This window comes from Oncorhynchus nerka, linkage group LG25 (assembly GCF_034236695.1).
Source record: "Oncorhynchus nerka isolate Pitt River linkage group LG25, Oner_Uvic_2.0, whole genome shotgun sequence".
NCBI classification, from domain to species: Eukaryota; Metazoa; Chordata; class Actinopteri; order Salmoniformes; family Salmonidae; genus Oncorhynchus; species Oncorhynchus nerka.
Genome location: NC_088420.1, coordinates 31,430,574 through 31,443,747, shown reverse-complemented (window position 1 = coordinate 31,443,747; position 13,174 = coordinate 31,430,574). Strand labels below are relative to the sequence as shown.

The 13,174-nt window shown below is 43.7% G+C and overlaps 1 protein-coding gene across 2 annotated transcripts in view; it reads left to right on the top strand.

Moving 5' to 3' along the window:
• The window catches only part of ripor1 (RHO family interacting cell polarization regulator 1), a 133,539-nt gene that overhangs the window by 27,946 nt on the left and 92,419 nt on the right, over positions 1–13,174 (top strand). The window contains exon 2 of one of the 2 annotated variants that reach the window (XM_065009736.1): positions 10,386–10,495. The exons of the other annotated variant lie outside the window; for it this stretch is intronic. Within the exon in view, the coding sequence (XP_064865808.1) occupies positions 10,447–10,495 (49 nt within the window). The 5' untranslated portion in view covers positions 10,386–10,446. The remainder of the gene's footprint in view (positions 1–10,385; positions 10,496–13,174) is intronic. 2 annotated transcript variants of the gene reach the window in all.

The following is a 13,174-nucleotide window of genomic DNA, read 5'->3' as shown; positions in this document are numbered from 1 at the left end:
GTGACTATTGATGTTTTGTGTTGACTATTGACGATCAACATTTTACTGTAACACAGAGCAAGTGAAGCTCATTGGCATGACATAATCATATACATTAGATCAATGATAAAGGGTCAGCACAAGTTGGACAAATTACATTTCACATTTCCATTCTATCTGTGCCCAAAGAGAGACCCCTGGTGACCTGTAAACCCAGTGAAAGCAGAAGATCACCATCACAGCGTTCTCTGAATAGGGTCACAGTGCCACTATCCCTCCATAGGAGGGCAGTGTTTAACAAGGATACAGTTTCTGTTAACTGCGTTGACCTGTCTCTCTTTGAGTTTTGGTGAAAATGATTAACAGACACATTCCTTTTCTGGAACAATCAAGAAGCTGTTGAGTACATGATTACTACCGATAATGTGGACGTTGTTTAAGGCCGCCCCCCCGCACCTCTCTGATTCAAAGGGTTTGGGTTAAATGCGCAAAACACATTTCAGGTTGAATACATTCTGTTGTGCAACTGACTAGGTATCCCCCGTTCCCTTTCCGACTGTTTTTTTCTCCATCAACATACCAATGTAATAACATAGCATGTTCACATACATCATGTTTAATCATGTACATCGCTTCACCCAATTCTTAATTATACAGTCGCCTAAATCACATTCAAAGGAGTATGTAGTATTTTTTTTAAATGTCTGTGCTCCAGCTGTAGATGATGTTAGCTGCCTGTCTCTTTTCCTACTTGTCCTCTTTCCCCCATCCTAGTCCTGCATCAGAGAGTATGGAGGTAATTATCAGGCCTCATCATCAGCGAGCTGTGTGTGGGTGCCACTCCAGCCCTCAGCAGAGCAAAGATCACACACGTGATTTATATGTTTAAGAGCAAATACACATGACTCACATTAAAGAACACATTAACAGCAACAAATTAGACACGGACAGATGGTTGACAGAAGATAAACCTTATATACTGAGTGTACAAAACATTAGGTACACCTGCTCTTTCCGCCAGTATAGACTGACTAGGTGAGTCCAGGTGAAAGCTGTTAACCCTTATTCGTGTCACCTGTTAAATCCACTTCAATCAGTGTAGATGAAGGGGAGGAGACAGGTTAAAGAAGGATTTTTAAGCCTTGAGACAATTGAGACATGGATTGTGTACATGTGCCATTCAGAGGGTGAATGGGCAAGACAAAAGATTGATGTGCCTTTGAAAGGGGTATGGTAGTAGGTGCCAGGCGCACAGGTTTGAGTGTGTCAAGAACTGCAACATTGTTGGGTTTTTCACACTCAACAACTTCCCATGTCTATAGTATGAAGAATGGTTCACCACCCAAAGGACATCCAGTCAACTTGACACAACTATGTGAAGCATTGGATCCAACATGGGCCAGCATCCCTGTGGAAAGGTTTCAACACCTTGTAGAGTCCATGCCCTGAATAATTGAGGCAGTTCTGAGGGAAAAAGGGGGAACAACTCAATATTAGGAAAATGTTCCTAATGTTTTGTACACTCAGTGCAAATAACATACGGTAGGTTAGCCTAGTGGTTAGAGTGTTGGACTAGTAACCGGAAGGTTACGAGTTCAAACCCCCGAGCTGATAAGGTACAAAGCTGTCGTTCTGCCCCTGAACAGGCAGTTAACCCTCTGTTCCCAGGCCGTCATTGAAAATAAGAATTTGTTCTTAACTGGCTTGCCTGGTTAAATAAAGGTAAAATAAATAAATAAACATATTAATGGTATCCCTGAAGAGTATCCCAACCATGGCTGGTATATTTGAGAAATGTGGAAGTTGTAACTCTGTTCAGTCAGGAATTACTCTATGTGCCTTTGTGATGAAAGAAACACACTGTATCTATAACTTGCTTGGACAGTCCGCCAACATTACAAACATTGTCATATGAGTCTGAATAAGTGCTCTAGATGGGTCAGAATGAGCAGGAAACGAGCAAAAACACCAATAGCCTCTTTGTTGAGTCTTCCTTATTTACAGTTGTTTACTGGCCACAACTACATTATCAGCAGTTATTTCTGACCCTTTCACAGGGCCATGTGCTGCAGAAATAAAAAAATATATCACAGCCTCTGTGCAGATGAACTAGCCACACAGACACAGGGTGAGACTCTAAAGGGAGGAAGGTGGAATTAAATTAGATGCTTTTCTACAAATGCATGAAGGTTTCTTTGTCTCCACTTAATGGTTTGTGTTGTGACGACCCTCCCACTCTGTCTGCCGTATTCTCTCTGTTATTTCCTTATTAGGATGCTGGTGGGCGGAGTTGGGAGGGTCGTCAGCTACATGGGAAACACCTGGGCCCGGTGTCTCCCAGGATAAATACACCACTTCCCCATTCATGGAGGAGACTCTCTCCATGCAGACACCCTCTGTAGATTGTGTTGTGGTTCTTGATGGCCGTTTGTTTGTTTGTTTGTTTGTTTGCTTTGGCACCTTTCATCACCCTGCATTATCACATTCACGCATGCAAAACACTCACTTACACTACTGATTACTGATTACACACACCATTGTATATTATATTTATTTGCTTTAGGTAATAAATATATATCTTTCTTTATCTCCACGTTGTCTCCCTTTGTTAGGGCTTTGAGCGGTTCGTGACAAGTGGGGGCTCATCCGGGATATTTGAACTATTGGTTTGGGAGACCGTGGAGGTACGTGTTTGGTTTGCATATTTTGTTTGAGTTTGATAGGCCCAGTATTGGTTGCCTTTTGTTGTTTGGTTTGTGTGCTGTGTTGGAGAGACTATAATGGTTAGTTTCCAGGCCCTGCCTAGCCTGAACTCTTGTTCTACTTTCTGTTGGGACATCAGTCTGAGGTGAGTAATCTGCTGTGTACCTCGGTGGGAGATTTGGGTAGGGTAGTGAAACTTGCTACCCGGAGCTATAGCCTTTTTCCCATGATAGGTTTAGCGACGTGTTTCAATTTTTTGGAATATGTTGGGCATGGTTAATGTTTGTTATTTTTGTGTGGTGTCTGTGGACTGAGCAGTTGTCTCGGGGGCACATCCGTGGCTTGGTGGAATTTTTCCAGCATGCTGGGGAGTTCTATTTCCTTGCCAGCGGGCTACAGTGCGTAAATTCCCACCGCAAATCTGCACGAAGACTAGGGTTGAGTTATTGTAGGTTTTGGGAAGCTCCGTATCCATCTCTTTCTGTGGTACTCAGGGTGATTGTAATTCTCGGGTTGTGGTCTGGTGTGCTCAGCAGAAGGAAGAGCCAGATTTTTTTTTTTTTTTTTTGTGTGATTATGGCGTCTTATGTAGATAAGTTCATTCGCTCTCCATCAGAGGAATTGTTAGATTTAGGTACTAAAGAACAGCTGTTGAAGGTCGCGGAACACTACAAGGTTGAGATTAGTGATAAACGTCTAAAGAATTCTATTAGGTTGATATTGAAGGCCAATCTGATGGAGAGTGGTATTCTAGAAGTTACCACTGGGCCAGCCTCTGCTGAGGATTTGTCGTCTCCCCATAACGTTACAATGGCCATTCCATCGGTTAGTCCTAGTAGCCTTCTTTTGAACAGCAGAAAGAACTGCTTTTGTTACAGCTGGAGCATGATCGTGAGAAGCTAAAGCATGATCGTGAGAAGCTAGAGCATGATCGTGTAAAATATGAAAAGGAATTGGCATTTAAACAAGATATGGAGCGTGCTAAAATCAAGTTGCAACAAGAACGTATAGATTTGGTTAGGGAAGGAAAGATCTCAGGGGAGAGTTTGTTTTGGGAAGGTGACCCAGATTTACCTAGGGGTAGTTCCGCTTTTGGTCGTGCCCCAGAGACATTTGATATTGTTGGGAACTTACGGTTATTGCCTCGGTTTAATGAAAGGGACCCCGAGACATTCTTTTCGTTGTTTGAGCGGGTTGCTGACGCTAGGAGTTGGCCTGATTCTGACCGCACTTTAATGTTGCAGTGTGTGCTGACTGGTAAAGCGCAGGAAGCATATTCAGCTCTTAGTGTACACGATAGTGCCAGTTATGATAAAGTTAAAACAGCTGTGTTACAGATTTATGAATTGGTCCCTGAGGCTTACCGCCAACGATTTAGAACTTTAAAAAGGGATGATAACCAGACTCATGTTGAGTTTGCGCGACAGTTGTCTTTACAGTTTAATCGCTGGTGTTCCGCCTCTGCAGTTGTGACTTTCAAGGGCTGTGTGATCTGATTATGTTAGAGCAATTTAAGGACACAATTCCTGATCGTATTGCCACGTATATTAATGAACAGAAAGTAAAGAATGTTGCTGAAGCTGCAGTTTTGGCAGACGAGTATGTGTTGACTCACAAAAGTGTCTTTGCAGAACCCCGTATTCGGAAAGAGTGGGGGCGTTCGGATAGATTTGAGCTTCGCTCACCGAGATACTTTGGTTCTCGGGCAGAGTTCTATTCAACTAGGGTTGAACCTAACTCCCATGGTAAAGCTGACTTTGGGCAGGAGTGTCACTACTGTCAAGGTTCAGGGCATTGGAAAAACGAATGTCCACTTCTCAGGTCAAAGGGTGCTTACGCTAAATCTAAGCCTACTGCATTAGCTGCACCTGTTCCACATCAGTTCATTCATAACTCATTTCCTCAGGCCCAGGAGAATGTGAAAGTCCATATTGATCCAGACTATTTACCTTTCATTACAGAAGGTTTTGTGTCTATGTTAGGAAGTAAAGACCTAGTGCCAGTGAAGATCCTGAGAGACACAGGTGCCTCTGAATCATTTGTGTTGGAGTCTGTGTTACCCTTTTCTGCTGAGACTGATTCGGGGAATAGTGTTCTAATTAGGGGAATAGGTTTGAACACTGTCAGTTCCATTGCATAAACTGATGTTGGATTGTGGGCTGGTGAAGGGTGAAGTTGTTGTGGGTGTGCGTCCTTCGTTGCCTATTGAGGGTATCGATGTTATCCTTGGGAATAACTTGGCTGGTGAGCGTGTATGGCCTGTCGTGTCTCCATCTCTAGTGGTTTCCACTAAGCCGTCATTTGTTGGGATTCCTGATGAGAGTGTACAGAGTTTCCCAGAGGTGTTCTCTGCGTGTGCAGTGACACGTTCTATGAGCCGTGGCGAACTGGTCACTGCGCCGACTAATGATAATAATACAAAGTATGTCACTGTTTTCCCTGTTATCCCGTTATCTGTAACCCGCTCAGATCTAATCAATGCGCAGCGGGATGACCCCACGTTGGAAGAGTTGCGTGATCAAATTGTGCCTATAGAACAGTTGGGAGATGTCGCCCATGGCTATTTTCTCCAAGAGGATGTCCTGATGAGAAAGTGGGTGTCTCATGATAGTGTTTTTCTGGGGAGGCAATTAGTCAGGTTGTTGTACCAGTTAAGCTTCGTAAGTTGGTGTTGGAAACTTCTCACAGCGACGTGGCTGGACATATGGGGGTGAGGAAAACCTACAATCGCATATTAAGACATTTCTTTTGGCCTAGATTAAAGAGGGATGTTTCTGATTTTATCAAAACTTGTCACACCTGTCAATTAACTGGTAAGCCTAATCAAGCTATTAAACCAGTACCATTGTTTCCTATTCCTGTACTCAGCCAACCTTTTGAGTATCTGATTATTGACTGTGTGGGTCCTCTGCCTCGTTCTAAAAGGGTAGTAGTTACCTGTTCACTGTGATGTGTCAGACCACTAGGTTTCCTGCTGCCTATCCTCTCCGATCTATCACGACTAAATCGGTGTTAAAAGCTTTGACTCAGTTTCTCTCATTGTTTGGAATCCCTAAGGTCATTCAGAGTGATCAAGGATCTAATTTTACCTCTAATCTGTTTGGTCAGGTTCTTCAACAGCTCCATATTAAACACAATTTGTCTAGCGCCTATCACGCGCAAAGTCAAGGAGCACTGGAACGTTTCCATCAAACACTAAAGTCTTTGTTGAGAGCTTATTGTACTGAGATGGATAAGGATTGGGAGGAGGGGTTGCCTTGGTTACTGTTAGCTGCTAGGAAGTTTCACAGGAGAGCACAGGTTTCAGTCCAAATGACCTTGTGTTTGGACATAGGGTGCGTGGACTTTTATCTGTTCTCCAGGATGACTGGAAGTCTCCCGAGCCTCCTCAGTCCCTGTTATCGTATGTGTGTGATTTCCGACGACGGCTGTATGCCGCTTGTGAAATGGCTAAAGAGAAGTTATCATCTTCACAGGAGAGGATGAAGGGCATATTTGATCGCCGAACTGAGCCTCGTCACTTTAGTCCAGGTGACCAGGTTCTTGCTCTGCTGCCAATTGTTGGTTCTCCTTTTCAAGCCAAGTTTCAAGGTCCATATACAGTGGTGCGCCAGTGCACTGAGCAAAATGATCTAGTTGCCACTCCAGAACGGAGGAAAGCACACCAGCTGTGCCATGTAAATCTGTTAAAACCCTATTATGCACGTTCCTCTGAGACTGAACAGTGGGATTCTACAGAGGACGGTAAAACCTGTTCTTTTGGCTGATACCGTTGTTTCCTTGGGTTCTTGTCGTGCTAGATCTGTGCATGAGGAGGAAGATGTTCCTGGTCCTGACGATTGTATATTGCAGGGTAGATTGAAAAATTCAGAAACACTGGAAATTTTAGACAGTCTTCTCACTCACCTACCTGTTGATGGGCGGAAAGAGATAGTTGGTCTGATTCAGAGATTTCCAGGTTTGTTTTCTGATACACCTACACGTACAAACTTAATAGAACATGATATTGACATTGGAGGGTGCTGACCCCATTCGTCAGCGCTTCTATAGAGTTTCTTCAGAGAAACTACGTTGTCTGGATGCTGAGGTCAAGTACATGCTGGAGAGTAAGATAGCAGAGCCTTCTTTCTCCAGTTGGGCTTCTCCCTGTATCTTGGTCAGTAAACCGGATGGAACAAACCGTTTTTGTACGGACTACCGTAAGGTAAACAGTGTCACAAAACCAGATTCATTTCCTCTTCCTCGGATGGAGGACTGTGTTGATCAAGTCGGTGCAGCTAAGTTTGTGAGCAAATTTGACCTGTTAAAAGGCTATTGGCAGGTGCCACTGACGAGTAGGGCACGTGAAATCTCTGCCTTTATTACACCCTTTGGTCTGTACTCGTATTCAGTTATGAGTTTCGGTCTGCGCAATGCACCTGCCACTTTTCAGCGACTTATGAACAGGGTTGTCGCCGGTCTGACCGGGTGCGCTGTTTATTTGGAACTTAGAGACTGGTATTTTGTTCCGGGGTCCTTGTTGGTCCCCGGTTTTATGGGGGGATGTGACGACCCTCCCACTCTGTCTGCCGTATTCTCTCTGTTATTTCCTTATTAGGATGCTGGTGGGCGGAGTTGGGAGGGTCGTCAGCTACATGGGAAACACCTGGGCCCGGTGTCTCCCAGGATAAATACACCACTTCCCCATTCATGGAGGAGACTCTCTCCATGCAGACACCCTCTGTAGATTGTGTTGTGGTTCTTGATGGCCGTTTGTTTGTTTGTTTGCTTTGGCACCTTTCATCACCCTGCATTATCACATTCACGCATGCAAAACACTCACTTACACTACTGATTACTGATTACACACACCATTGTATATTATATTTATTTGCTTTAGGTAATAAATATATATCTTTCTACTCATTATCTCCACGTTGTCTCCCTTTGTTACGGGCTTTGAGCCGGTTCGTGACAGTGTTTTGATTAGATGGTCAGCTGAGGTAAAAGAAACTCTGAGCAATGATCTCATCGCTGGTTGTGTTTGCTGGAATGGAAACCTGGAGCATGTTTAGGCCACAGGAGGTTGGTGGCACCTTAATTGGGGAGGACGGGCACATGGTAACGGCTGGAGTGGAATTAGTGGAATGGTATCAAATACATCAAAACACATGGGTTGATGCCATTCCATTTGCTCCATTCCAGCCTTTATTATGAGCCTTCATCCCCTCAGAAGCCTCCATTGGTTTAGGCATCTTTGACCCCATCTTTTCTCTGTCTACCTCTCTCTTCTTTCTCTCTTTCTTTCTCTCCCCTCAGTGTAACTGACACTCAGCACTCTTCAGTGGCTTGAATGGGATCTTTAAATTGGAGCTTCAGGGAGAGGCCCTTAGCTGGCATTTAATTACCTCAGAGCTCTGGAGCAGCTCCATGCTTCTCTTCTCAGGCCCAGCACCATTGAAGAGGTCAGACTGGACAGTACCCAGGCCAAGCACCACTGACCAGGCCCCTCAGTGGTGGAACACTGACAAAAACTCCCTCAGAATGACAGGTCCACACAGGAATACATCATTAGCATTTTACCCACAATTACATAAGAGGTGGATTGAGGTGACCATATGCTCAGAGAGTGAATACATGCGCCTACCCCTTCATCAAGGCCAACGTAGATGAGATGCCATCTATTCCACCTCCTACCGCAGAGATGCATGGCTTGGGGATAGTGGTAATCAGGAGATCGGTCCTGAACCAACGTGGTCCCACCCTACTCTAATGGGTTCAGGTCAGGAGAGCGGAGGAAGAGAGAACCAAACTTTACACAGTAAACAAACATGTAAATACTGTCTCTGTGTTTCTTTAAATGTTTCGGAATTCCTGCATTCTACCCCCGTTTTACAAAGTGTCATAGAGAGTCTTTGATTTTCTGTTCTTATAAGTGGATAAACATGTATTTAGGCTGTACAGCTCAGGGACAGCTAATTCTCTCCATATGTGTGTTTCTGTGTTTGTGTGCTGCTTTAGGAGATGGTCAACCCATTGGTTTATACTCCTAAATGATTACCATGAAAGACCAGTTTATTGGATCTGCTGATTATCAGCTTTATTTATTTCAATTACGTTGTCTATTCATGTATAGTACCATTTATACGTTTGGACACACCTCCTCATTCAAGGGTTTTTCTTTAGTTTTACTATTTCCTACATTGTAGAATGAAAGTGAAGATATCAAAACTATGAAATAACATGTAGTAACCAAAAAAGTGTTAAAACAAATCTAAATATATTCTTCAAAGTAGCCACCCTTTGCCTTGATGACAGCTTTGCACACTCTTGGAATTCTCTCAACCAGCTTCACCTGGAATGGTTTTCCAACATTCTTGAAGGAGTTCCCACATATGCTGAGCACTTGTCGGCTGCTATTCCTTCACTCTACGGTCCAACTCATCCCAAACCATCTCAATTGGGTTGAGGTCGGGTGATTGTGGAGGCCAGGTCATCTGATGCAGCACTCCATCACTCTCCTTCTTGGTCAAATAGCCCTTACACAGACTGGAGGTGTGTTGGGTCATTGTCCCGTTGAAAAACAAATGATAGTCCCGCTAGGCGCAAATCAGATGGGATGGCGTATTGCTGCAGAATACTGTGGTAGTCATGCTGGTTAAGTGTGCCTTGAAATCTAAATAAATCACAGTGTCACCAGCAAAGCACCCCCCACTATCCCACCTCCTCTTCATGCTTCACGGTGGGAAGCACACATGCGGAGATCATCCGCTCACCTACTCTGCGTCTCAAAGACACAGCAGTTGGATCCAAAAATCTAAAATTTGGACTCATCAGACCAAAGGACAGATTTCCACCGGTCTAGTGTCCATTGCTCGTGTTTCTTGGCCCAAGCAAGTCTCTACTTATTGGTGTCCCTTTGTGGTTTCTTTGCAGCAATTCAACCATGAAGGCCTGATTCAAGCATTCTCCTCTGAACAGTTGACGTTGAGATGTGTATGTTCCTTAAACTCTGAGAAGCATTTTTTTGGGCTGCAATTTCTGAGGCTGGTAACTGTGACAATATTGCTTGTACGAACTCAAACCCAGGCGCAGAGAAACACAGCAGAGGTAGGGGTAAATCCAGAAGTAAACAGCACAAGAGCAGACTAACAAAACATGAGACCAAAGCAACGATACAGGCCAACTGTGAAACCTAAATAACCAGGCCACCTGGTGAACAGAGAAGGTAATTAAACACAGGTGAAACCAATAAGAAATAAGTCAGGGTAACCTGGAAACTAGAAAACAAAGGGTGCCTTCCAGCGGTAACCTAAGGACACACTCAAATAAAACAGAACCTGTGACAGTAACTCTAATGAACTTATCCTCTGCAGCAGAGGTAACTCTGGATCATCCTTTCCTGTGGTGGTCCTCATGAGAGCCAGTTTCATCATAGCACTTGATGGTTTTTGCAACTGCACTTGAATAAACTTTGAAAGTACTTGGAATGTTCCATATTGACTGACCTTCATGTCTTAAAGTAATGACGGACTGTCGTTTCTCTTTGTTTATTTGAGCTGTTCTTGCCATAATATGGACTTGATCTTTTACCAAATAGGGCTATCTTCTGTATACCACGCCTACCTTGTCACAACACAACTGATTGGCTCAAACGCATTAGGGAAGAAATTCCACAAATGAACTTTTAACAAGACACTCCTGTTAATTGAAATGTGTTCCAGGTGACTACCTCACGAAGCTGACTGAGAATGCCAGGAGTGTGCAGATGTCACGATCGTCGTAATGAGCGGACCAAGGCGCAGCGTGATTGAAGTTCCACATCTTTATTACGGTGAAACTTTAAACAAAACCAATAACGAACCGTGAAAGTAGTGGTGCAAATGCACAAACAATATCCCACAAACAGAGGTGGGAAAAATGGCTACCTAAATATGATCCCCAATTAGAGGCAACGATTACCAGCTGCTTCTAATTGGGAACCATACTAAACACCAACATAGAAATATTTAGCTAGAACACCCCCTAGTCACGCCCTGACAAACTACACCATAGAGAACCAAGGGCTTTCTATGGTCAGGACGTGGCTACTTTGAAGAATCTCAAATATAAAATATATTTAGATTGTTTATCACTTTTTTGGTTACTACATGATTCCATATGTGTTATTTCATAGTTTTGATGAATGAGTAGGTGTGTCCAAACTTTTGACTTGTACTATGTGTACAAACTGAGTTCACTTGTCCGTTAATCATATTAGTGTGGTGATTAATAATTGAGAGAGATCCTACGTCAGTATAAAATACATGAAACACCCATAATCTGTAACCACAGCAGCCATTTATCACAGGGTCTGTAGAGCCATGCATGGTGTTCTGGCCGGTTTCAGTTGGGTGAGGCTCCTTTATTCATTAGACATCCTGAATTATTCACAGAGGAGAGAGTGAGAGAGTGATGAAGCCTATTCCCCCTCCTCTTGTTTAATGTTGTTGTCCTCCTTTTCCTCCTGTCTTTCTCCTCCTCCTCTATCTGCACACCCAGTCCAGTTTAGACTCCTAGGGTCAGGACATTGCCATTGGCAGAGCAGACTCTCAGGATTCTTAATGCTCCGCAAGTCTATTCTCCTTGATATGATTACGGTACACTTATGTAACGTGAGCACTAGAGAATCACGCACAGCCAGAGCCAAACAGAAGCAGATGAGTCTCCAAGATTTTCCAGAAGGTCAAATGTTGGTTCCCACTGAGAGTATGACAACGTGGGGGTAGAGTGTGCATTTGAATTCCTTCAGACACCTGTCCTCTCCTGTCCTCTCATGAGCGAGTATTCTCTGAGACTACATGCACATTCTCCTCCAGTCCTGGAATAAGGGCCCTAGGACTGCTTGGCCCAAATAGGGAGCCCCATGCCTCAGGGAGGGTCCCTGACACACAGCTCCCAACTGAGCCAACAAATCAGTGGGATAAAGAGGGTATATAGAAAGAGGGACTTTGTGTGTGTGTGTGTGTGTGTGTGTGTGTGTTTTTATTATGAACAGTTGGAGCAAACAGGTGGCATATAGTGCATGTAGCGAAGTATGCCTGTTTTCTCATGTGTATCACCATGTTTCGGGGGGGCGTTTGCGTGGACATTCTGTTATTCCAAATGGCCTTCATTTCAAAGGTCTCTGTATACAAATGGATGGCTTACATAATAACTATGAGCTCTCTTTCTCAGAACACTTCATGGATTTATCTTTCTGCTTGTTCTCCGCTGAGTTTTTATGTAACATATCTACAGACTTCTCTCCCAGCCATGCTAATTCCTTCTCCTCTCCCTGTTTCTCCAGGCAGGAAAGGAAACAAGGAGAAAGGAGGAGGGAAAATGAGAGGGAGAGAGAGAAAGGGACAGAAAATACACAAGTGGGATAGTAGGAGAGAGAGTGCCTTGCATGTTTATAAATACATTCAGATTCATGGCTTTTCTCTGACACGCCCAGCCAGATTAGAAAAAGGCATGTGGCCCTGTGGAATAGAAACTAGGGCACGTCTTTCACTCAGCGGCATGGGAGGCATGGCAGATCACTTAAACTGACACCCCAGAGAGAGAGAGAAGGGGCTGTGGGTGGGAGCCAGAGATGAGCAGAAAATGGTGATCAAAGAATCCTTCTAGCCATGGAACCCGGGGTGGGCTGCACCTCCCCCAGGACCCAGAGACAGGACCCAGAGACAGGACCCAGAGACAGGGCTGCATATTCAGGGGTTCAGACAGCAGTAAGGGAGCTTGGAAGACCTGTCAACATGATGCCCAGACAGTCACAGAGTCTAGTTTTACAGTGTGTTTTTTTATATTGAGTCCTTTGGTTGCTCCCTTGTGGAGGACACAATGAACACATCATCGTGGTTTCACTCCAAAAGAGGGAGGAAGAGAGAGAGATAAAGATATTAGATATTTATGAATTAACATTTTCCTTCATGTTCCGCATCCATACTCCTGTCCTTTTACTTGAATCATTCATTCAGAAACCCATTCATTCAGTTACTCACCATGTTCAATATAAAAACAATGTACCTTTATCATGTCTATTTGAAAATGTCATTTGGAACTTTTGTATTTAATCTTTATTTAACCAGGAAGGGCTCATTGAGATTTAAAATCTCTTTTTCAAGAGCGTCCTGGCCAAGATAGGCAGCACCAAGTCATTACAAAAATTACAGACAGACAACATGAAAAACTACAAGTAATCTAGTAAAAACCATTGAATTCACAAGAGTATAAAAAATCAAAAACAGCAAATTAAAAACATTGGCAGGTCAGGGAATCAGCCTCAAAATCCTTCATCAGTGATTTAAAAACACCAATCGGGACAAGTTCTTCCAGTTTAAAATAATTTTGTAAGGCGTTCCAAGACGATGGCGCAGAGTACATTAAAGCCCTTTTACCAAATTCAGTTCGGACATTTGGAACAGTTAGCAGGATAAAGTCCAGCGAACGAAGAGAGTACCCACCAGATTTCTGAACAATAAAAATGCCC